The sequence below is a fragment of the Spermophilus citellus genome (genome assembly GCF_964194105.1).
Source record: "Spermophilus citellus genome assembly, chromosome: 17".
Taxonomy (NCBI): domain Eukaryota; kingdom Metazoa; phylum Chordata; class Mammalia; order Rodentia; family Sciuridae; genus Spermophilus; species Spermophilus citellus.
This window is the reverse complement of record NC_138199.1, coordinates 71,785,260-71,810,604: the sequence shown is the minus strand read 5'-3', so window position 1 is coordinate 71,810,604 and position 25,345 is coordinate 71,785,260. Positions and strand designations below refer to the sequence as shown.

The 25,345-nt window shown below is 60.4% G+C and overlaps 1 protein-coding gene across 4 annotated transcripts; it reads right to left on the bottom strand.

Annotated features, from left to right (window-relative positions):
• Positions 1-25,345, bottom strand: KIF19 (kinesin family member 19). Of its 4 annotated transcripts, none has more exons than XM_081272804.1 (20): positions 25,200-25,345; positions 23,575-23,655; positions 12,802-12,912; positions 11,247-11,334; positions 10,809-10,945; positions 9,866-9,991; positions 9,264-9,458; positions 7,932-8,078; positions 6,780-6,902; positions 5,430-5,595; positions 4,611-4,785; positions 4,289-4,487; positions 3,495-3,765; positions 3,294-3,415; positions 2,708-2,841; positions 2,391-2,496; positions 2,124-2,211; positions 1,073-1,455; positions 696-855; positions 1-469 (listed from the first exon to the last, which is right to left on the bottom strand). In XM_081272804.1, the coding sequence occupies exons 1-20, from the start codon at positions 25,236-25,238 to the stop codon at positions 339-341; spliced, it is 2,982 nt and encodes a 993-aa protein (XP_081128930.1). In that variant the 5' UTR covers positions 25,239-25,345; the 3' UTR covers positions 1-338. The 4 variants fall into 4 exon arrangements, with proteins under 4 accessions (XP_081128930.1, XP_081128932.1, XP_081128931.1 ...); XM_081272806.1 differs by having other exon boundaries at positions 1,109-1,455; XM_081272805.1 differs by having other exon boundaries at positions 1,135-1,455.

Genomic DNA, 25,345 nt, shown 5'->3' with positions numbered 1-25,345 from the left:
CAAATGCCCTGGCCCCAGGTGTGGGCCCAGGAGCCCATCCCACTACAGTTCCCTCCCCCATCGCCAAGGCCAAGACTAACCCAGGTGTGTGCAGGGTTTTGGCAACCGTGTTCTGAGCAGGGCTGGGGGGCCTCTGGGCTTGCCTCCCTTCCCTGTGGCACTGGAAGCATGGAAGGCTGCACAGACACCCCCACAACTCTTGGGTCTCAGGAGCCCCAACCTTCTGAGCTCCTGCTCCACCTGACCCCCAATGCCCAGGGTCCATTTCCCCTTCCCTGCTACACCCCCTCCCCCCATTCAGCCTTGGGGGCAGAATAGCTGGTTCCAGGCAGGAGCCCTCAGTTGTGCCGGAAGCGTCCATCTTTGCCATGCGTGCTTGACCCGTGGGGCAGGTGGGGTCCACGAGTAACCCTTCGGGAAACTCCAGCTGGGTTGGGGGGAACAGTAAGGGCTGAGGGGTCTCCAGGGCCTACAAGAGGGAAGGGCCAGGGTCAGAAGAGAAATGCCCTGCCATCTGCATCCCCACTGCCCAGTGGCCTTGACTCCTTAGGGTAGCCCAAGTTGCTAGTCCCATGATGTTTGTCAAGAAGCATGCTTCCAGTCAGGGCCAGTGCTAGGGGCAGGGACCTCAATAAGCCCCTCCCTGGGCTGGCCAAGGCCTCCCCTTCCCCATTCCCTCCCTTGAGGGTACTGACCTGTGTTCTGGCCTGTGGGGAGTTTGACTTTGGCCAAAGGCAGCGTGACCTTTCCCAGGTGCCTGACACCAGGGCTTGGGTGCCCACCCACTGGCGTCTTGTGGTCCGAGGTGCTCTCTGAGGGCCGGGGCCCCAGGAGGTGTGTCTTGGGGCGGGAGAGCTGTGGTGGTTGGGAACAGTGAGGTGAGGCCAGGCACTGCCTGAGGGTCTGACACAGGGCTCTGCCCCGCTCCTGGGCCAGCCTGGGACAGAGGCCTTGTGGAGGGCGGAGCCCAGGGTGTGCAGGGCTGGAAGTGCCCTGGGGCTCTGGAAGAAGCGAGCCCTGAGCTACCACCCACAAGGAAGGTACCCAGACACCTCACCCCTTGCCCTGTGACCTCGAAGGACCGGGACCTCCGCTTCCTCCTCTTCGCCTCCAGGGACTCCTCCCTTTTCTTGCCTGGGCTTTTCTTCTGGCCGCGCAGCCAGAACCCAGGGCCACCACCTCGATGCCCAACCGCCTGAGACAGGGTCTCTCCTGTGCTGCTGGACAGGTTCTCCTCGCTGGCAGCGTGCTGCAGCGTGGGGCTGGGTGGCCGCTTGCATGCCAGTGGGCCTGGTGGCCGGGCATCATCAGCCTCGCTCAGAGAGTGCAGGGACAGGCTGCTGCGCTCCATGGCAGGCGCCAGCAGGTGGCGCCCCTCCGTGCCCAGGGCCCGAGAGCGCCGACGGGCAGCTTTCACCGAGATGCACTTGGTACCAGTCAGGATTTCTTTCCTCTCTGCAGCACAGGACATGGGGTCAGGGCCACTCTACACCCCGTCTCTGCCTGGCAGAAATGAGCAGGAAACAGGACTCCTGGCTTGTGGCTAAGACACACTCCTTTGTAAATGGCATGGGAAAACTAACCCCACAGGCTTATTTAGACGAATAACAGAGAATGATTACTGAGTGGGAAGGGGGGGCATGATTCAAAGTGCAGGTGTCCCCATTTCAGTTTCTGATTGTGCCCTCATCTCTATGTGTCCTTGAGCAGGTGGCACTGGTGTCTCTATAGAGTGGCAACATTCAATGCATGGGCTCATTCAGCAGGGTAGAGAAGAAGAAAGGGCTTTGGGTTGGGTGAACTGATAATTTTTTTTTTTTTTTTTGGTACTGGTGATTGATTAAAACACCCAGAAGTGCTTTACCACTGAGCCACATCCCCAGCCCGTTTTATTTTTTGAGACAGGGTCTTGCTAAGTTGCTTAGAGCCTTGCTAAATTGCTGAGGCTGTCCTTGAACTTGCAATCCTCCTGCCTCAGCCTCCTGAGTGGCTGGGATTACAGGTGTGAGTCACCATGCTGGAGACTGCACCCAGGGCCTGTGTGCTCTTCCACTGCCACATTCCCACCCCCAAGCCGGATCAATTTAGAGGGTGCCAGGCAGGGCAGGCAGGGGGCAGCTCACCTTTGTGGGACAAGAGGATCTCTGACAGGTTCTCGCTGCTGTCTGGGGAAGAGGTGATATGGCTACCCAGGCTGTCTGGAGGCAGGGCCTGGGGGTGAAGTGGTTGGGAAAAGGAAGGCCTTGAACAGGGACCCCATGCCCCACTCAGCAGGGCTGCAGGGTCTCAGAGGTGGTGGCCGTTTTGCAAAGACTGTTTGCTGGGTACCCACCCCTGAGCCCCCAACCCAGCAGTAGAGCTCCTGGAGCCAACAGGTGCCCAGAACTCACCTCCTGGGTCACCAGGCTGCCACCCTGGATGGGAGGCGGGGTGGGCACAGAGGAGCTCTTCACCTGCCAGGCCCGGGAACTGGCCTTGAACACGTGGTGGGCGTCACTGAAGTTGACAGAGAGGATGGGGTGGCTATGACATCCCACCCCACCCCAGGGAGAAGCTGCTGGCCCACAGGGACAGAGAACCCGGGAGTCCCAGCTCCAGGCCTGTGCCACTCCCTCCCTTTCATTCTAGTTCGTCTCTCCACTCAGCACAGATCAGCGTTGGCATCCCAGACAGGACACAGCAGGTGGCTGGCAGCAGGCTGCCTCACCTGTCCGTCCCCAGGGGCGGGAGTGTGCTGCCTGGCAGGTGCTGAGCCTCAGAGCTCAGCGTCTTCACGCTCTCCAGGTCAGAGTCTGGGGTCAGTGTGGCTCCTGCTGGGGCGATTTTGGGCAAGGAGCTGTCCTGGGGAAGGAAAGAGCAGGGGCAAGCCGTCAGGAGACTTGGTCCTGGGGCAGGCAACGGCACCCGGTGACAGAGCACACAGAGGACACGGCCTGTAACCTAGGCTGGGAGGCCTTGGGCTCTGGATCCTCGGGGCTAAGCTGTGGTCGGTCAGGCAGCTTTTTAGTGGTGCTGCTGGTGGCCTGGTCTCTTTGGAGGGCATCTGGGGCCATTCAGGATATCTCAGGTGGCCAATCCTGGCCCTCAGACCCTGGGTGGGGACAGGCGGCAGCGTGGAATGCCCAGGGGTGGGGACCTCACTCAGGCTTGGCAAAGTTTGGGTGGAGTAAGAAAGAAGTCACCTCCTTGGGGTGCCAGATAGCCTGGTGCCACCCACTCTCCAGGCCTTGCCCTGGGTGGCAGCCCCTCCCTCATCACATGCACACGTGCCCAGGCGCGTGCCAGGCGCCCACCTGTAGGGCCCTGGAGGCAACGCGGTCCATGATGGTGGCCCGCTCCAGGCTGCCCTCCTCCAGCTCCCGCAGGTACACTTCGTAGAGCTCCTCCAGGTGCTGGGGGACAGCCAGGTTGTAGTCTGCAGGGGGAGGGAAGGGCTCAGCGCGGGCCTGCGGGCCCTCCACCAGTGTTGCGGACACGCGGGGCGCGGGCCCTACCTTCGATGATCTGCCGCTGACCCTGGATAATCTCGTCGCAGAGGCTGCGGTGCTGCTCCAGGCGGCGCACGGCCTCGCGGCGGTGGCGCAGCGCCCCGTCGCGGAGCAGCGCGTACGACTGCATCTCTGTGTTCTCCACCTCGAGTTCGTGCACGCGGCACAGCAGGCTCAGCACCTCGCGTTGCTCTTCGGAGCCGATGCGCCGCGGCAGCGTCTCCTCCAGGCGCCGGCCCCGCGCGCGCAGCTCCCGGCAGCGCTGCTCCAGCGCCAGCTGCGGGCAGCGGGCGATCAGCACCAGGCAGCGGCCGCCTGCCCAACCTGTCCTCGCCCCTCCAGCCTCCGAAATCCAGGAATGGGGTAGGGCACCAGGCCGAGGCCAACCCTCAGAAGGGGTATCTTGGGCCTGCAACCAGGGGCTGCTCCAACACGGTCTCTGCGCACTTTCTTGCGCCCCGACCACCCACCCAACCCTGGAGCCAGGTGGATAACTAGACCAGCCCCAGGTCTCATTATACCCTGAAGTCCCTCCCCCAGTTTGGGTAACCCCAGAACAGAGGCTCCTGTTATGGGAAAGCCCTGATCTTGACTCTCTGGTGTGTGCCAGGCATTGATTTTAATCTCTCCAACGGCCCAGTGAGGGCTGCATCATGACTGCTCCCACTTAAAGATGAGAAGTGTGAAGCACAGAGAGGTTGAAGAGTTTAGCAATGTCACCCAGCATCTGTGGTCTGACCTCCGAGGTCTCCCTCCTCGCCTGCCTCTTAAACCCACTCCCCTCCCCTCAACCCAGACACCTTCTCCTTGTGCAGCTGCTTCTGCTTGCCCACCAGGGCCGCGATGCTCTCCCGGGCCGAGGCCACCTCAGGGGGTTCCAAGATGTCCAGCTGGTCATCGCCGGTGTCTGAGTCCTTCTCGCTGTCGTCCTTAGTGTAGGACTCCTTCCTCTGCTCCTCCCGCCACTTGAGGGCCCGCCGGGAGTTCTCATGCTCCCAGCTGCCACAGCCCCACACCCAGGAAGACACAGGGGTCAGGCCTGGGGACAGTGTGCGCCTACGACCCCAGCTCCTCCCTCCCAGGCCGGGGGCGGGACCTGGAGGCTGTGTGGGCGGTGCTTACCCGGCAATGGTGAGCAGGTGGCGGGAGGTCTCGATCTGGACCTCCATGGCTTGGTTCTCCAGCTCCAGCAGGCGCCTGCGCACATCCATCTGCTCCTGGAAAGCGCTGATGAGCTGCTCCCGCAACGGCGCCATATCGTCCTGCTCGCCCTGCCCCCTGTGCAGCTGGACCTCGGCTGCTCGGTGGCGGGTGGGGAGGTCAGCGGAGGGGACAGGCTCAGGCCAAGAAGGTCTGTGCCCACCCAGGGCCTTCTCCACACTTTCTTCCCCAAACATTGCCCCCACTTCCTGTGCAGCCACTTCCTGCAGGAGGACCTCCTGGATTACCTTATCTTCCCCCGATACACTCCCACAGGGTGCCAGTTAGTCTGTGGCCCAAAGGTGACCCCAGCTCCTCCATAGGAACTGGGTTTTGCTAGCACCAAGCACCTGTGTGTCAGCTACACACAGGTGACCCTACACGCCATTGCCATGTTGGAAAAACATCATAGCAAACACACAAGTCTACAAGGGAACGTGCCCCTTCCAGTGGTGGCAGACATGTCCCCATAGCACCACAGTGGCCACCTCCAGTGTTAAATCCTGCACAGCTAAATGCTCAGAGTCTCTCACTTGTGTGATCCCACCTAATGTCCGACTCTCTGAAGCAGAGATGGTGATCTTAATTTACAGGGGAAGGCTAGATGGTTCAGAGAGGTTGAGTGCCTAGCCCAAGCCTACCCAGCCAGAAAGAGCCAGGGTCTGGATGAACCCAGCCCTGCCTGCTTGTCCCCAGAGCAGGGAGAGACAACCTGGTGGAGGGCTGCTGCCTGGGGCACACCTTGGATGTGGCGGATGTCACCCCTCCCCAGCTGACCCTGGGCCTGGCCCCGCCCAGCCTGCTGGTCAATCTTGCATTTGAGCCGTTGGATCTCTCCCCGCAGGTCAGCGATGATGCTGGTGTACTGGGCGATGTGGTAGGAGACGCTGAGCAGGTTCTGCTTCACCTGTGGGGAGCCGGGGATGGGAGCAGAGGGCTGCAGTCACCCAGCCTGCCTCTGTGCAGTCCCCAAGGCCGGGGGACGGGGGCTTCTCTTTCCTCCCTCTGCCTCTTGCAGTCCTCCTCTCACATCTGCCTGCCTCTCCTAGATGTGTGACTTGAAAATGCCGCTTCTGCTCATCAACCTGCAGGGCTCCCTGCTGTGAAGGTCTGCCTGAGCCCTGGGCCTGGGTTCAGCACCCACCACTACCTCTGATTGCTTCCACTCCTGCGCTAGTCAAGGAGCTATCCTGGTCTCCCGCGCCCACACAGACACCATCTCCTTCCCACCTTCGGAATCTCTGCCCTTCCTGCTTCCACACTTCTGGAATGTTCTCTCCAGTCTTCAGAGCACCACTGAAGCTCCAGTGCTCCCTTGGCCTGCCCACTGCCCACCCCCTGTCTTGACTCAGCTCCTGCCCTTCCACCTGCTGAGCTATCCAGGAAGTTCTGGAACAGGAGTGTAACTTCCATCCCCCACGACAGCTCTGCCTTGCAGCCACCCGCTGCCTGCTCCACACCTGGACAGGCTGGGACAGACTCTTACTAGGCGGAAGGGGTCCCAACAGGTGGCCCAGCTCCAGTCTGCACGCTATCTCTGACCAGCTGGCAAGTCACCTAAGGTCCCCAAGCCCTGTTGTCCTAAATGTGTACTGAGGAAGCAGTGACACCTGCCTCATGTGGGGACTGAAAGAGATCACAGGCTAAAGAGCCCAGAGTAAGGGCTGTCAGGGCCACCACCTCTTATCGTGGCTACTGTGACTAGGTGCTGGGGAAACGCAGAGGTCAAACGAACCTCAGGGCTGGGGCCGAGAGCCCAGGTGGGGAATGGCAGAAAGAGGGCCTGTGGGGTTCGGGCTTCCAGGCACTCAGGTGCTGGGAAGGGCTGGCAGGTCACACTGACTGGGTGGGGCCAGTGGGTGACGGCTGGGCGAGTCAGGAAAGCTGTGCCTGGGGTCCTCACCCTCACCTTCATCTCCTTTTCCCCCCAGTACTGGGCGCTCCACCACTGAGCTACATCCCCAGCACTTTTTTTGTGTGTGTGACAGGGCCTCACTAGATTGCTGAGCCTGGCCTTGAACTTTCGATCCTTCTGCCTCTGCCTCCCGAGTTGCTAGGATCACAGGTGTGCGCCGCCGGGCCTGCCCTCACCCTGGTCTTAATGTTCTTGGCGCGGCCAGCATAGGTCAGGGTGTTCCGGGACTCCTCGAAGGCGGTGCTCGCAGGACTGATGTGGGCGATCATCACAGTGCGGCTGTTGCCCCCCAGTGAATCCTGCGGGGTGGGGTGGGATGGGGAGTGAGGTCCCGGTGACCACTGGAGTGTCACAATGCCTCCTGCAGGCTGCTCCCCGTGCCCCTGGGGATGCTCCCCGTGGAGCCTGGCTGCTGGGCACCATGTGGTGTAAACAGCCCAGGACGACGAAAGGCCTGGCTCGGCCACTGCCAGCTGTGAGACGCAAGCTACTTCACTCCTGATCCTGAGCTGCCTGCCTTTGTAGATGGCAGGCCTTTGCCTCTGCCCCACCTCCCTGCCTCATGGATGCAGTCTCCACAGCAGGTGACGCCCGTGCAAGAGAGCCGTGGCCGTGCTGACCAGGAGACCTCTGTGCTTTTTCTACTGTCCCGTGGTGCGAGCCCTAGCAGAGCACCTCAACTCCTCTGTGCCTCGGTTTCCTCATCTGCAAATAAGACGTCCCCCCCAACTCATAGAGTCACGGACAAGATTAAAGGACTCGTGGGGTGAAATGCTGGACAGAGGGCCCAGACAGGAGTGGGCACTCAGTGATGTCCCTAGAACATAAGGCCCTGGGCACCCCTGCACAGAGGAGGGGACAGTTGAGCCGTGAGATAGACTGTCTGCCAACCAGATGGCTCTTAGTTCTCTTGGACCCACAGTCCTAGAAAGGGGGTCAGGTCCAGCTCCTGTCCCTTCTTGCTGCCACCCTTTGGTTGGAGTTCTAGATAAAATACAGGACACCCAGGTACATCTGAACTTCAGATAAACAATGAATGGAAACTTTTTTTTTAAGTGTAAATGTTTCCAATATTGCATGGGACATACTTACACTGAAACGACATTTTTTATCTGAGATTCAGATGTAGCTGGCTGTTCCGTTCTGTGTTGTCTGTTTCTGAGTCGGATCTCACCCTGCTGCCTGGGTTGGGCTTAAACTCCTAAGCTCAGGTGATCCTTGGGCCCTGGCCTCCCGAGGGCTGGGACTCAGGCTCGAGCCACCTCCTGGATTTGCTTATTTGTTCAGCCCCGGCCCTGGTGCCCGCGCCTGGGCTGGACCGCTGGTACCTTCAGGAGCCGGGTGAGCTTGCTGTCGCGGTAGTTGACGTACTTGTTGCTGCCCCTGTCGCTCAGTGCGTTGATGCAGTTGCCCAGTGCCAGCAGGGAGCGGTTGATGTGGGCCCCCTCCTTCATGCGCTGCCCGCGATTCCGGGTCTGGGGGTGAGCAAAGGCTTAGCTGGGGCCTTGGGGGGCAGGGGCAGGGATGGGGTTTCACTGAAGCCATCTCCCAAGCCCTGGTGACCAGTTGTGAGCCCTGCTCTCTGCTCCGGGCCCTGAAACCTAGCTGTACGTGACATCAGAGAGCCTTGGCCCGCCCTCCTCCCAGGTGTCCCTGGGGGCTCTCCAGGTGAGAACAGGAGCCTCTGAACAAGGTGGGTGGACAGAAGGCTGTGGGGCAGGGCTGAGAGTGGCTGGGTCCTTGTGTCCCCTGGGCAGAAGGGTGCCGTCCACAAGGTGGCTTCTGGGGCTGCTCAGCTCCAGCACGGGCTCCAGGGGGCGCTGCAGAGTGTGTGAGTGTGTGTGTGAGTGTGTGTGTGTGTGTGTGTGTGTGTGTGTGTGGAGGGGGCATGGGTGGCAGAGGGTGTTGGGTTCCTCTCCTCCTCTTGGCCTGCCAGGACGGTGTCCAGGCTCTGTCCATAGTACCCCCCACGGGAGCCATCTCTGCCCATCTGGTGCTGCAGGACCAGCTGGCTCCAGCTGCGGGAGGACACGCCCTTCTCCCCGGCTCCTCCTCACACCCCTCCAGGAAGGCCTCTGGGACTTGAACCCACATTCAAACTTGAAACCCCCCGTTCACTCCCCGGGCTGCCATTCCCCCTGCATCTGTTCCCGTGTAAACAGCGACACCACCGGCCTCCTTGCCCAGGTGACCATGAACCCCAAGCTTGTCCATGGAAGGGGGCCAAGGCCCATGTCTGCTGGGAGGTGCCACCACCCAAGGCCACAGGTCAGGGAAGCAAGGCTTAGGGTGGGGCACAATGATGCTGCCAGAAATGAGGGACAGGGACCTTCTACTCTCCTTGATGTGACTGGCAGCCCTCTTCCACGCTCTGCCCACAGCCTCTCTCTCCCCTAAACTCCTCATCTGGCCCTCTGTCCTCTCCCTCCTCTCCTGTCCTCCCACGGCTGCCCTGGCTCTTGGCCCGAGGCCCCGTCCCTTCCTACCCTCTGGACATCCTTGGTGCCTTACCTTGGGGGCCTGTTCATCCCCCCACCTCCCTGGGATATCCTCTCCCCCAGCCCCTGGAAGCTGCCCCCTGCGGCTCACCAGCCCCCAACATCTGGGGGAAGGTCTCCCTGACCCCCGTTCCCCACAGCCCCCCCTGCGGCTGGCCTCACCTGGGAGGCGCGCTCGGAGCCCGCCAGGTCGATCATGAACAGGCGGCCCTGCCGCACCTCCTGCAGGAGGTTCTTGACCCGGCTGCGCTGGCGCACGGCCACCTGGAGCACAGCGTGGGAGCGCGAGGACGTCTGGTTGGCGGCCGTGGGCTCCTGGGTCCTCTGCCGATTGCCCTTCATCAGCAGCTGCATGATCTGGGGTGAGGGCAGGCAGCTCTTGGGGACCCATGGACGTGTGGGGCACAGAGGAGGAGCCAGGTCCTGGGGGCTGGGGGCGGGTCGGGTCTGGCACCCCGCCCTGGTACTGGACATCCGATGTGGCAAGTTGGGAAAGGCAGGTGGGGTGGGCTGGCCTCCATGTGCAGAGAGGCTTGGCAGGTGGCCTCAGCCCTCTGGGGGGTGTAAGTGCAGAGGCCATGTAGCCTGGTCCCTTGCCCTGGCCAGTACAGTGGGCATGTGGCAAGTAGAGTGTCCCTCTTGCTGCCACTCTGGGTTCTTGGCCCCCAAACCCCAGCTGGGCGCCAGCCGCTCCTGCTTCAGCCCCCACCCCTCCTGCCCCTCGTGTCCTCGGCATGGCCCTGGGTTGGCCGCACAAGACTTGCCTCCTTGGCATTGATGGTGGAGACCTCGGTGATGCCCGCCACCTGGACCACCCCTTTGGAGTCCTCCCGCAGCTCCAGGTACCCCAGGGCAGGGTTCAGCAGGTCCCGGATCATCTCATTGTAGATCTGAGGGACCAGTGGGGGGCGGGGGTAAGAGCAGGAGGTCTAGGCCAGGACCTGGTCCCCGCCCTCCTGGACACAAAGGGAACAGGAGGTCACGCTTTCGGGGCCCCAGGTCCTCGGAGGGGAGCCTGCCTGGGGAGCGACCCATCCTTTCCACGGCAGGGTGGGGGTGGGAGGCCTCCCACTGGGGACCAGGGGGCTCCAGGCCAAAGTTACGCAGCTTCAGAACCCAGAGGACCCCTTGACGACAGGTGGGCCGGGGCAGAGCGCCTCCTGACGGCTGGACACCTCGGCAGGTGGGGGAGCCCTGCCGTTTCCAGGTGACCTGAGGCTGCTTCTCCCGGGGCCACAAAGTGGGCCTCGCTGGCTGCCGGCTGGACAGCTGCAGGCAGCTCCGCCTCACTGCTCTTCCTGGGCTGTCACCGGGGAGATTATCTGCCCCTCGGGAGCCAGATGGCGTCCAGCCCGCTCCTGGGTCCTCGGTGTGCTCCCCCGCCCCCTCCCATGGGCAGATAGGTTGTGTTTGAGGAACGGCCCTGGGCTGTGGGGAGGGAAGCTGTCCGGGAGCTTCTGTGCTCACTGCCAAGGCTACTCAGGGTAGGTCCAACGGGCAAGGCTCGGCTTTAGAGCCACAGGGTCCTGAGTCTGAAGGCTTGTTCCCTCACCTACTGTGGGACGTCGATCCAGTGGCCTAACCTCTCTGAGCTCATTTTTTGTCAGGTAGGGACGTGGGAGAGCAGCCAGGAAGCTGCCTGGTGACTGGCTCCGGACAGGTGGGCCAGCCCCTCCTAGGCACCTCTTATCCAAGCCTGGGGCTCACCTCCAGGTAGGACATGGACACCTCGTACTCCATATCATTGCTGGTCTCCTCAATGGCACGGAAGAGGTCATTGAGGGTCCGAACGTAGATGCCGGGCTCGTGGTCCGTGCCCAGCATGGTGTAGGTTTTCCCGCAGCCTGGGCAGAGCCGGGTGGGGGAAGAAGTGAGGCCTGGCTGGGCAGGTGCTCCTGGTAACCCCAGCTCTGTCCTCAAGGCCACTGCCCATGGCCAGGGAGGTGGCGAGGGGCAGGAAGGGTGACGGCCTTGGCTGGGGCCGGGCTTTGGGACTGGGACCCTGGGGGACGTTAGGGCCCACCCCATCTTTGATTGCACCCCAGTTGGGACCACACTAGCTCTCTGATGCAGGGTGAGAGGCCTGGCTCTTGCGGGGCACGCAGGGGCACCCCAATCCTGACCCACTACTGGGCTTCCCCTCACCCGTAGGGCCGTAGGCGAAGACGGTGGCATTGTAGCCTGAGATGACACCTTCAATGAGGCTCTTGGTGGTGGCCTGATACACCATCTCCTGCAGGGAAAAGGGGACCGTCAGGGGCCTGCGGCAGACAGGGCAGAGCACAGGTGCCACAGATGTCCTGGCCCTGAGAAGGGGAGGCTTCTGTCCCAGGAGCCCAGGCCTGGAGGAGGGGAACAGAAGGTGGACGCATCCCACCGTACAGCCCGGGGGCGCCAGCTGTGGAGCACTCAGGACACCTGAGACGCCGCCCCACAGCCGGCTTCTGGCCCTTGCCCCTGAGGACACCTTCCATCTGCTCCTGGGAGCCTCCTGAAGACGGGCGAGAAGGGGTCCCTGGGAAGGTGTCCGCTTCCCTGAGGCTCTCCTCCACCTGTTCCCCCACGCCAGACGGGCTGCAGGCTTCCTCCTCTGGCTCCTCTCATGGAGTGTTCCACGTGACTGTGTCGTGCAGAGTGGCAGGCAGTGCTAACCCAAGCGTGTCCATGCAGGTACACAGGTGTGCGCGCCAGGCAGGTGTACACAGGTGTGTGCGCCGGGCAGGTGTACACAGGTGTGCGGCGTGCCAGGCAGGTGTACACAGGTGTGCATGCCGGGCAGGTGTACACAGGTGTGCATGCCGGGCAGGTGTACACAGGTGTGCGGCGTGCCAGGCTGGTGTACACAGGTGTGCATGCCAGGCAGGTGTACACAGGTGTGCATGCCGGGCAGGTGTACACAGGTGTGCGGCGTGCCATGCAGGTACACAGGTGTGTGAGCCAGGCAGGTGTACACAGGTGTGCATGCCGGGCAGGTGTACACAGGTGTGCGGCGTGCCAGGCTGGTGTACACAGGTGTGCGCGCCAGGCAGGTGTACACAGGTGTGCATGCCAGGCAAGTGTACACAGGTGTGTGCGCCGGGCAGGTGTACACAGGTGTGTGCGCCGGGCAGGTGTACACAGGTGTGTGGCGTGCCAGGCAGGTGTACACAGGTGTGCATGCCGGGCAGGTGTACACAGGTGTGCGGCGTGCCAGGCTGGTGTACACAGGTGTGCGGTGTGCCAGGCTGGTGTACACAGGTGTGCGCGCCAGGCAGGTGTACACAGGTGTGCATGCCAGGCAAGTGTACACAGTGTGCAAGCCAGGCAAGTGTACACAGGTGTGTGTGCCAGGCAGGTGTACACAGGTGTGCGCGCCAGGCAGGTGTACACAGTGTGCAAGCCAGGCAGGTGTACACAGGTGTGTGGCGTGCCAGGCAGGTGTACACAGTGTGCATGCCGGGCAGGTGTACACAGGTGTGTGGCGTGCCAGGCTGGTGTACACAGGTGTGCGCGCCAGGCAGGTGTACACAGGTGTGCGCGCCAGGCAGGTGTACACAGTGTGCAAGCCAGGCAGGCACACACAGACTTCCTAAATGGGGACACTGGAAATCTGATCACTGAGCCAATGGTGGAGGGAAGGTAGGGGTCAGTGGCAGGGCCCCTGAGTGGGACAAAGGTTTGAGAAGGCTCATGAGTGTCTCCAGGCCCTGGCCCCCCTCACCTGGGTGGCAGTGAAGTCAAAGGCCACGTCGAACAGGTAGGACTTCTCCCGGGAGCGATGTGCCCGCAGGATGTCATCGGGGTCCTCCATTGGGTCCATGAGAACCACCATCTGCAAAGGTTGCCAAAGGCAGACCAGAGTCACCCAAGGTCCTCAGAGCCCAGGGCCCATTCCTGCCCCTGTCCACTCTCTGGGTGTCAGGTCCGGACTTGGCCTAGGATGCCCGGAGGAGAAGCCTCCCTGATGGCAAACAGCAGCTCCTGTGAGACGGGCACAGCCACAGGGAGAGAGAGCTCTGTGGGGTGCCCCAGCCCCTGGCAGAGCTCAGATCCTGGCTCCTTCCCACCTGCCACGCTGCCCACGGTGCCGCCTGTACCGCAGGAGGATCGACCACAGGGCTGGGCCACCCTACCCACCCAGCCTTGCTGCCCAACAGAGTCCCTCAGGGAAACAGTCGTCACTCCCGCTGGACAGACAGGGGCTCAGGGTCTGCAGAGGTACCTGCCCTGGCCACATGCTAGCTGGTGGGGACCGGGGCTCAACACCCAGATCAGGGTTTGAAGCCCAGACTCAACCACCTCCCTGCAGCTGCGTGGCAGCTGGGACCCTGCTTGGGCTGCCTCGCCCCTCCACACTTGGCAGGCAGCCCACAGGCAACCCACAGGCAGGGCAGGGCAGGGCAGGGCAGGGCAGATAGCGGCGGGCAGCAGGGGACAGGCATGAAGAAAGCAGCTGGGCTTGGGGGCTGCTCACTTGTGTCTGAGGGGAAGTTGGGCGATTGACAGCTTCGAGCCTGAGCTGGGGGTCTGCCTGGGGGGACCCTGACTGGAGCTGGGCTGGGGGCACAGCTGCCCAGTGCCTGCTGAGGCTCCCCCACTGGCTAGGTTTTCCCCCTGCTCTGAGGTGACTGAGGGACCCCTCTTCCAGAACAATCTCTAAAGCCACTCCACTCTGCCCACGTCCTCAGTGGGCTGGGACTTGCTCTGGGCTCTGTTTGAAGAGGCAGAGGAAGGGCCTGGTTCCTTGCTGGAGTCCTGACCTAGGGTGGGGTGGGGGAGTCAGTGGAGGCCCACGGAAGCCACAGAAGGTGTTCAAAGAGTCCTGGAAGGCTTGGTTTGGGGGGTGCAGGATGAGGGAAGCGGGGCTGGAGAGACTATCCGGACAGCCTCTGAATCCAAGCCCTGCCTCTCAGAAGCAGAGTGGCCTCAAACAAGCACTGGGACCTGCTGGAGCATCGGTCTCCTCCTCTGTGTTACCTCCCCGCAGGGCTGTGAAGATCCCAAGAGACAAGGGTGAGCATATGCTAAGTGCCCAGCGGTCCTTCAAGGGGATGTTAAGAGGAGAGCAGAGATGGAGGCAGGGGACGGGAAGGACAGCCATCAAATCCAGAGGGGTAAAAAAATGAAACAAAAACCAAAATGAAATAGAAAAACAGCTAAAAAAGCAAAAACAAAACCAAAACAATCCAGAAAACTTTTTAAACGACAAAAAAACGAGGGCTGGGGACATAGCTCAGTCGGTAGAGAGCTTGCCTTGCACACACAAGGCCTGGGTTCAATCCCAGAACCACAAACATAAATAAATAAATAAAAGACAAAAAGCAAAGCAGTTGGGTGACACCCCACCTTCGCACAGAGGTCATCTGTCCCTTTGGGCCCCCACAATGCAGGCGCTGTCCCCTTGCCCCTCCACCATCCCAGGTGACTGGCACCTCTAAGTGCTGCTCGGGGACTGGGAACACCCGGGCTCCCTGGGGCCCTGGCTTTGCAGACAGCCAGGGGAAATAAGCCACCGCAGCGCTGGCTCCTAATGAGCAGGGCCTGTTCCCCGGGGCGGGGAGCTCAACAGAGTGCCAGATGGTGGCCCCTTCACCACGAGCCGGAGGGGCAGAGCAGCCTCACGCCCCTCGCGCACTCTCTGCAGCTGATCCTCACTGAGCCTTTAATGTGAATTCATGATTATTCTTCTCAGATGGTGGGCTGAGGCACAAAGTCACATTGCTAGGAATCGGCAGAGCCAGGGTTGGGGCCCCGGCAGGCACCTGCCCATCCTCTGGACCTTCTTCTCACTCCCTGCTCTCACCCAGGGCCTGGTGCTCATTCTGCCCTGGACACAGAGGCGGGCCAAGTCCTAACAGGGGAAGGGACAGGCTGTCAGCGTCGCCCCACAGAGGCAGAGACCGTGACTGCGCTCCCTCGCTGGTCAGCAGCAGGACCAGGGCCAGTGACGTCCCAAACAGCTTCCAAAAAGACAAGGCATAGGGAGTGGCCACTCAGAGGGGGCAGCAGAGGCTGGCGTGAGGTGGCAGGAGCCCGACCCGGGCGCACAGCAGAGCTCGTGGACCTAGGAGATCTGCGGTGGGTCCCTCTGGTTCTAGCTGTCAAGCTTGAGGATTTGGGAGGCCCAGTCCCAGGAGGTCAAGGACCTGGGCACTCCCAGAAGACTCCCCTCTGCATTCTGTCTATGTCCTGGGATGGAAGCCCCTTGCCTTCTCTCCTGGACCCTGGGGTGGGCACACACCTGTGCTCACTACACCCTAACCTGCCCAGGCCCTTCTGAGATTCTCCAGGAGGGAGGGGCCAGGGGACCCTGGAATCCCATCTGATTGGATAGGAGGCGGATAGGAGGCAGAGGTCCTATCCAATCAGATGGGATCCCAGGTAAACCAGTTAAAGATGAGGGCTCCAGACAGGCTGGGTAGGGGAAAGAAGGCCACCTCCCAGCCGGCCAAAGGCTGGTGGCCACAGAGAGCTAAGCACAAGGCGTCTGGGCCTGTACTGTTACCTGGGGGACCCACCTGGCCCGGCCACTGGTCACCTCCTCAAGCCTCTTCCAGGATCTGGTCCCTGTCCTCGGCTGCCAGCAGCAGGAGCCCTGATCAAGTTTCAGACTCAACTAAAGACAAAACCTGGCTCGAGTCCCCTGGCGCGGGGCCCTGTGGGATGCAACTGGAGCCCGACCCACTGTACCGGCTCCCACCTCGGGTGCCAGGGCTCCTGCCTTCAGTGCTCCCTGCCTCAGGTGCCAGACCTGCTTCAGTGCTGAGGAGGGTGAGCAGCATGCACTGCCCATCCCCACCCATGACCTTCCCAAGACCTCCAGCACTGCCAGGGTCACGGCACCTCGGGCATCTGGTTCCTCTGACAGGGAACGCTCCTGTGTCGCTGCGCTGCGGCACAGCTGCCTCGGTCCCCACTTAAAGAGGCTCCGCCTGCTTCCATCTGTCTGCGCCCAGCCCCTGCCCCTCCCTCCTGTCCACTGCCACACAATGGAGCCCTTGTGCCAGGTGAGCTGGAGAAGGGGGCTTGAGCTGCTAAGGAGACCAGCCTGGGACATCAGGGAGGCAGAGCCCCGGGCCAGGCCAGCCCAGGAGGCTACAAAGTGAGGCCGGTGTCCTGCCTTCTGATACTCCTTGGTCATTTTAATAAACAGGTGAGGGTGGCACCTAGCAGGAGACGCCTAATCCTGTCAGGACGGGAGGGCTTCCTGGAAGACGTGGTGCTGGCACTGGGTCCTACGGATGAGAACTGACAGAGTTGGGGGAGAATGTTCTAGAGAAAAGCATGAGCAAGGCAAATAGGTGAGGGCAGGCTGTGGGTGGTGGTCCTCTGCTCGGACTGCTGAGGTTTCTTGGGAGAGACGCAGAGTTGGAAAGAGCTGGGGGTTCACCTCCTGCCCCTTCTGCCAGGAATCCCCGCAGACAGATCCAAGGCTTCTTGCAGGCATCTACCCAGGCAAGCATGCTGTGTGCCCTATGCACACTCAAGCCCTCACCCTGGGAGCCTCCCTCTAAATGTCACGCTGGCTGGCACACAGCACGCACCCAGGGGATGACTGCTGAAGAAAGCTGCCTTTTGAGCATGCCAGGCAGCGCGCTCAGCGGCCGTAGGAGTGGGCACTCCTGCTATGGCTGGACCGTAAAGACTGAGCCTGGATCAATCATCCACCCAAAGCCACTGCTGCAGAGTGCAGTCAGTCAGGTCCAAAGCTGGTTCCAGAATCGAGGTTCCTCACCCCAGCCTCGCACCCCTGACTCTCGGTGTGAACAGTGGACAGCGGCTGCCCCATGAGGCAAAGCCCACCTGTCAGGACTTGAGTTGTGTGTTCCTCTCTCCTGCCCCAAGTTCACATGAAGTCCCCAGCCCCGTACCTTAGACAGTGACCTTATTTGGAAATACAGTCGCTGCAGCTGTAATCAGTTGAGTGAGGACAAGGGCTTGACGGGAGAAGGGCGGGCCCTTCCCTTCCCTCAACAAGACCATTTATAAAAGAGGAGTCACAGATACACACAGGCAAGGTGATGTGAGGAGAGTCACCAACAAGCCAAGGAGAGAGACCCGGACCAGACCCTTCCCTGACACTGATTTCAGACTCTGGCCACCAGGGCTGTGGGGTAATAAACTTGTTCTTCAAGCCACCCAGCAGAAAGTCACTTTATTACAGCAGCTTTGCAAACCAGTGCACCTCCCGAGGTGGCTCCCTGCCCTGGGGATGTGGGTGCAGCCAGGACCTGAGATGGCACGTCAGCCCAGCCCTCCCTCAGCCCCAGGGGTTGGCCTCTGCTCCAGCACCCTCTCTCCCAACCCCCAGGGAATGTCCATGGCCAGGGGCCTGTCAGTGGTGCAGGGGGCAGGAGACAGGCCAGGAGAGGGAAGGTGGACGTGTCCAGAGGGCTCTGCCTTGCAAGCCCAGCTGGCCCAGCAGCCCCAGGCCTCCCAACTCAGCTTGGTCCTCCACTCCACAGCCTCCACTCCACAGCCCTACTTTTAGTTCTGTGCAGGTACAAAGTGGAATTCCCGCCTGGAATTCCCGCCCACTGGGAGCCCGTGAGATCCTGCTGGGGAGGGGGGTCCTGGGCCCAGGGACAGGCTCTTTCCTAGCACTCCTAGGTGAGAAATCCTTTGCACAAAGCACACCAGGGGCTCTTCCCGCTGCACCTACTCAGCTGCCGGGGCTTCGATGGCTTGGCGGTTTTCCCAGGACTCCTCCTGGCCTTCCAGCTGCGCCTAGACCAGGGCTTTTCAATCCCGCTCTGGTCATTCCTGGTGGCGGGGGTGGCCCTGCATGTGGAATGTCTGGCAGCATCCCTGGCCTCTGCCCACTCCATGCCTGGAGCACCCTGCCCCCAGTTATGACATTGCCAAGTGTCCCTTCAGGGCAAAATGTCCCCTGATGAAAAATGATGGCCTAGGCTATTCTCCAGCCTCCACAGCTGGCAGTGAAGGTCCCTGAGGGTGGGGATGCCACAAATGTGGCCCAGTGCTGTGTGACCCTGAGCCCGTGGCATCTATTCTCTGGGCCTCCAGTTTGGCCCAGTTTGAGGTCAGGGAGGACCAACAGGGTCCTCCTGGAGCCTCCTGTAACCTGTAGCCTCCATCCTTCCCAGAAGCCTCTGGCTGGCTCTGGTCATCCCCAGCCAGGCTCATGTCCCCTTTACCCACACGGTAAAACAGAGCACAGCAAAACAAAACTGGTCCTGGCTGGGTGGATTTCAGCCCTGTGTAGCTATTTCTGGTTTTCCTTTTTTTTTTTTTTTTTTTTTTTCTTTAAGAAGGAGCATTTGATGCTGGTCATATTTCTATTTAGATTGTACCAACTTATGAGTTGTCAATAAAGGAGACTTTGATCCTAGGAAAGGGTCCCTGGGCCCTGTCAGTCTCCAGGCTGCACAGAGAAGCCCAGAACAGAGTCTGCTGAGCTCGTAAAGCCACCAAGGCCCAGCAGGATGCTTAGGACAGAGTCCCATCAGACTGATGTCCTGGTCACATCTCCACTGGCTACAGGACTCTGAGGACCCCTAGACTCAGAATGATAGGGGATCTAGTGTGGGTCTATCAGTGGGTCCGCAGCTGCCTTTATCAGAGTCTCCCAGGAGTGGTGCTTGTAAGATGCATATTCCCAGGTACCTCCAGATTTACACAATAATAATCTCTGGAAAAGGGGGGCCCACAAATCTGCATTTCATTTTTTTGGTGATGCTGGGGAATGCATCCAGGGCCTTGTGCATACAAGGAAGGCACTCTACCAACTGAGCTACATCCCCAGCCCCAAATCTGCATTTTTAAAAATATTTATTTAGTTGTAGATGAGCGCACAGTATCTATATATATTTTTATGTGGTGCTGAGTATCGAACCCAGTGCCTCACACATGCGAGGCAAGCGCTTTACCACTGAACCACAGCCCCAGTTCCCCAAATCTGCATTTTTAACAAGAATCCTTTCCTATACCTATCCAGGCAATAAGGGTAAGAGTCCTGTGTCCTCACAGCATTATACACAACAGTCCAAGTGGGCACAACCCAAATGCCCAGAGACCGATGGATCCATCCATGCCATGGAATAGTGTCTAGTCAGGAAAAGGAATGAAGTTCTGAAGTCAGCTGTCATGCGGGTGAACCTCAAACCCGTTACACGAAGGGGAAGAAGCCAGCCATCAGGGAGCACCTATTGTATGACCCATTTCATTAAATGTCCAGAATGAACAGTTCAGAGACAAAGGGTGTGGGAGGGGCTGGGGACCTTGTGGGGATGGCCGAGGGGGTAAGGCAAAGAGTCCTGTACCTTCCCTGGTCGTTTGCCACTGTGCTCAGCTCTTGGGGGCAACAGGGCCAAGAAGCCTAGATGGCGTGTAGCTCTGCTGTCCCCCAGGCAGACAAGGGAGCCCAAGGCAGCTGCCCAACAGGAGTCACTGTCTCTGGCTCTTAGCATCTGTCACCTAATGCTTTCTTCTCCCTTCACAACAGCCCCACATTGCGAGGCCACACGCCCCCTACGCCATCTCCCTTTACCCCTGGGGTGCGCGGAGCAGGTTCTTGTCCTTCCGTCTTCTGAGGAGGCCACAGAGGCCCAGGGAGGTCTTGGCTTGCCCATGGACACCCAGCCAGACGTGGCAGGGCTGGGTCCCCTGGAGCCCAGGTGCAGTGTGGCGGGTCTCTGTTCTGTCAGGAGCGGGGCTCTCCTCCACTGCTCCCTCCTTTCTGCACCCGCATCGCCCGCCACACCCTTCAACCCCTCTGCTCCTCCTTTCCCTCCCCCTTGGTCCTGCCCTCCCACCTTGGTCCTGCTGCTGGACCCCCTACAGGGTCCCTCCTGGGCTCCACAGGACCCCAGGAACCAAGGGTGGCAGCCGGGCTGCAAGCAGATAAATGCTAATTATAGGATTATACAACTGTCTGTTGACTTAAGTCTTGCAGAGGAACAGCCCGGGACTCAAGGGGGAGGGTCGGCAGGCTGTGGGGGGGGCCGTGGGAGGGAGAGGTGGCTTCTCCTCCCGTCTGGAACCCCCTCAGGGCCCTCCCTCCCTCCCTGGGTCCTCCCTCGGGGCCTGGCTTCAGGATCCACACCCACCCCAGACGCTACCGAAGCACAGAGCTCCTAGCACACTCTCCCAGGAACATGTCCATAGGGAGGTGGCCACTGGGGGGCCATATGGAGCACTCTGACATAGAGAGGGGGAGGCAGGAGGATTTTAACTCAGGGGCCTGAAACCTTCCCATAATTTGGCCCCTGAGATGGATGAACATATATTACTCCTGCCATGCAGCAGGCGAATACACGAGCCCTCTAACACAGGGTCCTCTAAGGACCCTCAAGGAAGCCTTTTGATTATTGTCTTGAGCTGAACTGGAACCCTGGGACCCCAGGCCCAAAAGGCACCCACTCTGGCCCTTTTACAAATCCAAATCCTAACTCCAGCTTCCCCAGAATCCAGGAACACCAACCTCTTGTCCCCAAGGTCACTTTGCTTGGGGGGCCCACCTCTGCAAGACTGGATATCATCTCCTGAGTTCCAGGTGTCCCCAGGAGAACGGTGACGTCTGTCCCTAGGGAGAGTTGTTCTGGGACCCCATGAAGGAGGCCGGAGCCAGTGGGAGACACCACGGTACCTCTCCCTCTCAGGACTCACCGGGCTGGGCTGCCACACTGCCCCTCCCTGCTGACCACCCAGGGGCTGAGCCCTGGGTGGGGACCTCTAAGCTATGCCACTCAGGGCTTCCCCACCCATGGGCCCCAGATGACACCAGCAGAGGAGAGGAATCCACCGGTCCCCATGGCAGGCAGGAAGCAGGAAGCAAGAGGCAGGGCCCAGAGCCCAAGGCCACAGGGGCTGGGCCACACCAGCCATGACAGCCACAACCCAGGGAGCAACGCAAAGCAGGGGACAGTCCCACCCAACACCTTCTTTACAGGAGGTAGGGCACCATGCGGGCCACTTGGGCCCAGGGACACTTTGGCTGGACAGAGACACCACTGCCAGGCGGTCCTGGGCAAGCTCCCAGGCTCACCCTGGTGACCACTGGGCCCCAGGCCCTAGAGGAGGGAGGAGACAGTCACCTGGCTGACTGGCCTCATCTGGGAGGCTGAACAAGACTGGACCCCCAAGCCTCCCTCTGGGCCAGAGCCAGGAAAATCTCAGGGCCACTGGAGAGAGGCACGTGGAGGGGCTGGTCAGAGCAGGGGGCAACAGAAGCCTGCTGTCCGTGTGGCTCTTGGGCCCATAATAAGTCCTACGTCCGTGCCACCAGGGCCTCATTTGTCAGGGGGACAGCCTGCTTTAGGAGGTTCCCAGCTTAGCCCTTGCTGTGGCCGTTCCCAAACTGCCGGCTTCAGGTCTGGGCCAGGCCCCCAGGACAAGGCTGTCTTTGACAGAAGGAGCTCAGGACAGAGCTCTCTGCACCTCTCCACCCACAGAGGGGCAGCTCTGGTGGACTGCCCGGCTGGTGGCCTTCTGCCGTGTGGAGGTGCCGTTCACAGGGTTGGGCTGGATCTGCAGGCAGCCCCTCCCCGGCCCCGAGACAGAATGGAGCCAGTGTTCCCTGAGTGCGGCTGCACAATGGGCCGAGCCCTCCACGGGAGTGTTCCCATCAGTTAGTACTTATCAGCCCCCGGGCCAGCTGGGAGCCAGGAGCAGCCAAGAGAGACACCATTGTCCCCAGACAAGGACCTGATATCCTTGGGGGAAAACTGGACAAACAGGGAGTGGCCTCAGCTGCAGGGTTTCTGCTCTGAGCTCTCTGGCTCTTCAGGGATGCCCCTTCATGAGCTGGTCCAGCAGCCCTGGGGACCTCGGGCCCAGCCGGTGAGGGTGACCAGCTCCTGTGAATCGCTCCCGCTGGGCCGGGCCCTAAATAGCCCTGTACATCGGCCCCTCAGAGGCCCTCTAAAGAAGTCATTACGACCGTTGTCCCCACGCACAGAGGCGGCACCGAGGGCCACGCAGCCGGCAGAGGCGGGACCTACACGGCCCTTCTGTGCACTCGCCCTGTGCAGTGGCTTCGACCCCTGCAGGCGGGGCCTTCTCTGTCCCCTTGCTTTCCCAGAGGCCTTTGAGAAGCCAGGGAAGTGAACCGGGCGGCTGGTCGGTGGCTCTGCTGGGCCCCTGCTCTATCGCAGCCAAAGGAGGCAGCTCAGTGGGCACCTGCCTGGGAGCCCATGGGCGGGCAGGCCTTGGAGGCTGTGCCCACCCTGGTCTGTTGATTCTCGCTCTTGCATCTGGCCTCAGGGACCAAGCCTGGGTGCAGGGACCGGGGCCCAGGGTGCCTTGCTCTGCACTGCAGGGTGCCCTTCTGACTTCCCTGGCCCAGCCCCCCATACCACCCCGACAAGACAGCAGGAGAAGCCAGCAGCACAGCCCCGGAGCAGGGCAAGAGGCCACTGGAACTCTCATACCGCTGTACCACCGTGACGCTCTACCTGGGCACCAAACCTGCTCCCACCATTACCCTGAACACCCCAGGACCCGAGTCTTCACCTGCCTCCTCAGACAAACATCCAGGCTGCATCCACAGAGTGTTTGGTCCAGCCCCGCCCATGTCTCCAGCCCCATCTCACACCTCTTGCCCCTCTCTCCAGCTTGAGCCAGCCTTTTCTGCTATCCCATTGCATCACCATCCCTCTCACCACAGGCCCTTTGCACACACAAGTCCCTCTGGTCAAAACTTCCCCTCTTGTGCACACTCCTATTTATCTCCTTTCCTACTTGTTTGAACTCAAGCACGTCTCTTAAGGGAGTCCTCCCTCACCTCCAGGACTAGCCCATGCTCCCCCTATTCTCTGGCACTATGCAATTTTTTTTAAACATTTTTTTTTTAGTTGTAGTTGAATACAAGATCTTTATTTTATTTATTTATTTTTATGTGGTGCTGAGGAACGAACCCAGGGCCTCGCATGTGTGAGGTGAGGGCTCTACCTCTGAGCCACAACTCCAGCCCACTATGCAATTTTCACAGCCTGCATTAGCTTCAAACTCCTGTTTGTTTCAATTCATTAATGCCTCATCTCCTGCACCGGACTGTAGGTCATGGGGGAGGACAGGATCTTTTCTATTGACTTAAGTTTCCCAGCTCCTAGTATGGTCCCCAGCATGTTGTGGGTACTGGACAAGGACTTCTATGTCCTGCGTTCTGCTCTTGTCATCATGAGGGACTTTACAACCAAGGACTTTACAAAACAGGAACACCCTGGAGGTGAGCTCCAGCTCTGACCCTGTAAATGCGTGCAGATGTGTTAACATGGAGTCAAGCCACAGCACCTGAGAGATGAGTGTCCAGGGCCTGGGCTACATAAGCGCTCAGCTTTCCAGGATCAGTCCGGAAAGACTTCCAAAAGGGAGGCCCTGGCTTCCTTGATGATGTTGTCAACGGTATAGTCAAGAGTTCAGGGAGTAGAGGAGGAAGACCCTGGGAGCCAGAGGGCCCTTCCTGTCCCCACCAGGTGCCCCTGGGCCGTCTGAGCAGCCTCTGCCTGCAGCTCCTGGCTGCAGTCCCACATACCTGCTCGTCCACCTTATGGGCGATGAGGGTGGCTCCTTCCTCCAGCTCTGCCACGCTGATGGGCCGGACCCTGAGCGCCACCTGGGAGAGAAGACCAGACCTCAGAGTGAGAAGGAGAGGGCCATGTAGGCCATAGACAGGAGGAGGAGAGGGCCTTGGAATTCGTCCTGCAAGCAGAGCCATGGCTTCTCCAGAGTCCAGCTACCCAGGCTCCTTTGTTCTAAGGAAAACTCAGTGAGTCAAGGTCACTGCCTAGGTCAGAGGGCAACAGGTCCAGAGCATGTCAGGCTGTGTGTGAGTCTACCCGTCTCTCCAGGGGCCCACGCCTCGGGGACAACCCCAGGGGAGGGAACAGTCTGCTCAGGCTGCATCAGTCACTCGCCCAAATTAAACATCCATGGCTCCCTGGGCACCGGCGGCACCCTGTGTCTGTGGATGACGCACTACGCCTGCAGGTGCAGGCACGGGGGCTGTGGGATGGGGTCTGGCAGTCGGGATGCAGCTGGGCAAGAGGCCACTGGCAACTCTCATACCCTTGTCTCTCTTCTCCTGGTCATCCTAGCCACCTGTGATCACATTCCTGCCCCAGAAGAATGTCACTGAGGAATGAATCTCCCCAAAGAACTCAGTGGGGAAAGGGGGAGGGTTTCTTTTGCTAATCAAAGGGACACACCTGCCGGTTGTGTGGGTGAAACTAAGGGCCTCACTCCACCTTCCGAGGCCCCTGCCCTGCCCTTCTGGCTGAACTCCACGGGGGTGGGGGCTGTCCTCTGGAGAGGCTGTTCCAGACCCTGGGGCTTCTTGGAGTTGGGGCATTTTCAGGAGGCAGGGTCCCTTACGGAGGGTACAGGGGTGGTGACTTTACCCTCCAGCCACATCATCGCACCTGCTGGTGTTGAAGCCCATTCCCAGGCCTCAGAAGGTGGTAGCTGGAAAGAGGGCTGGAGAGAAACACCCTACCCAAGACTGGCGGAGGCCTTGGAGCCACCGCATCCCCTCTTCCTCATTCCACCCAGGACTGCTGATAATCAAGAATATCTACCTTCAGTCCCTGCACGCCACCACCCTTACTCCCACTTCCTCATCTGGCCCAAACCCCATGCTGGCCACTTCCAGAACTTCTCCCTGGATTCAGAGTCCCGACTTGGACGGCATCTGCATTGCAGTCCATGGGACAGCTATTACCCAGCCCGGGAGTCTCTCCTGGCACCAGGTGGCTGAGGGGGGTCTTGTCTTCCTATTGTGGTCCTCAGCTATCTTTACTCCAACCCCCTGCTGGGGCATCCCCACTGGCTCACGAGGAAACCTCCACTTTCCTTCTCAGGACAGAAGGTCCATCCTGTTCGGGATCAGAGCGCATTTTTGCCCCCGAGGCTGCTCTGGTTTGGGGGATGGCGATGCTTGGGGGCTGTGCGCTGGAGCTGGGTTAACTTTCCAGCCTCAGGTGGACGGCCACCATACCTTCTGGACACCTGTTCTCTGGGACTTAGGCGAAGTTGCTCTGGACAGTCCCAGGTCCTGTCCCTTGCGTATCCTCTTAGTGGACACTATCTGTAAGACGCGGACTGAGGAGGTTTGGTTCTGGGGTCGTGGAGGGGGGCGAGGAGGAGCGTGAAGAGTCTCACCATGAGTTGCTGGTCCTTGCAGTCCCCGCTGTCCTTCATGCTTGCGGCGGAGGGGGGGCTCAGGCCGCGACTCCGGGCATGGCCGATCCGCACCCCCACCACCGTCTGTCGGGTGGCTCCCCGCAGTCCAGCCGCTGCTGCCTGAC

What these genes read in the sequence shown, in the direction of transcription:
- KIF19 (XM_081272807.1), bottom strand. Translation starts at nt 25,238, where the DNA reads ATGAAGGACAGCGGGGACTGCAAGGACCAGCAACTCATG. An exon ending in CCACCATCAATGCCAAGGAG is followed by an intron (nt 9,459 to 9,865) that starts GCAAGTCTTGTG and finishes CCCTCACCCCAG; the next exon opens with ATCATGCAGCTGCTGATGAA. An exon ending in CCAAGAACATTAAGACCAGG is followed by an intron (nt 5,596 to 6,779) that starts GTGAGGGCAGGC and finishes GGCTCCCCACAG; the next exon opens with GTGAAGCAGAACCTGCTCAG.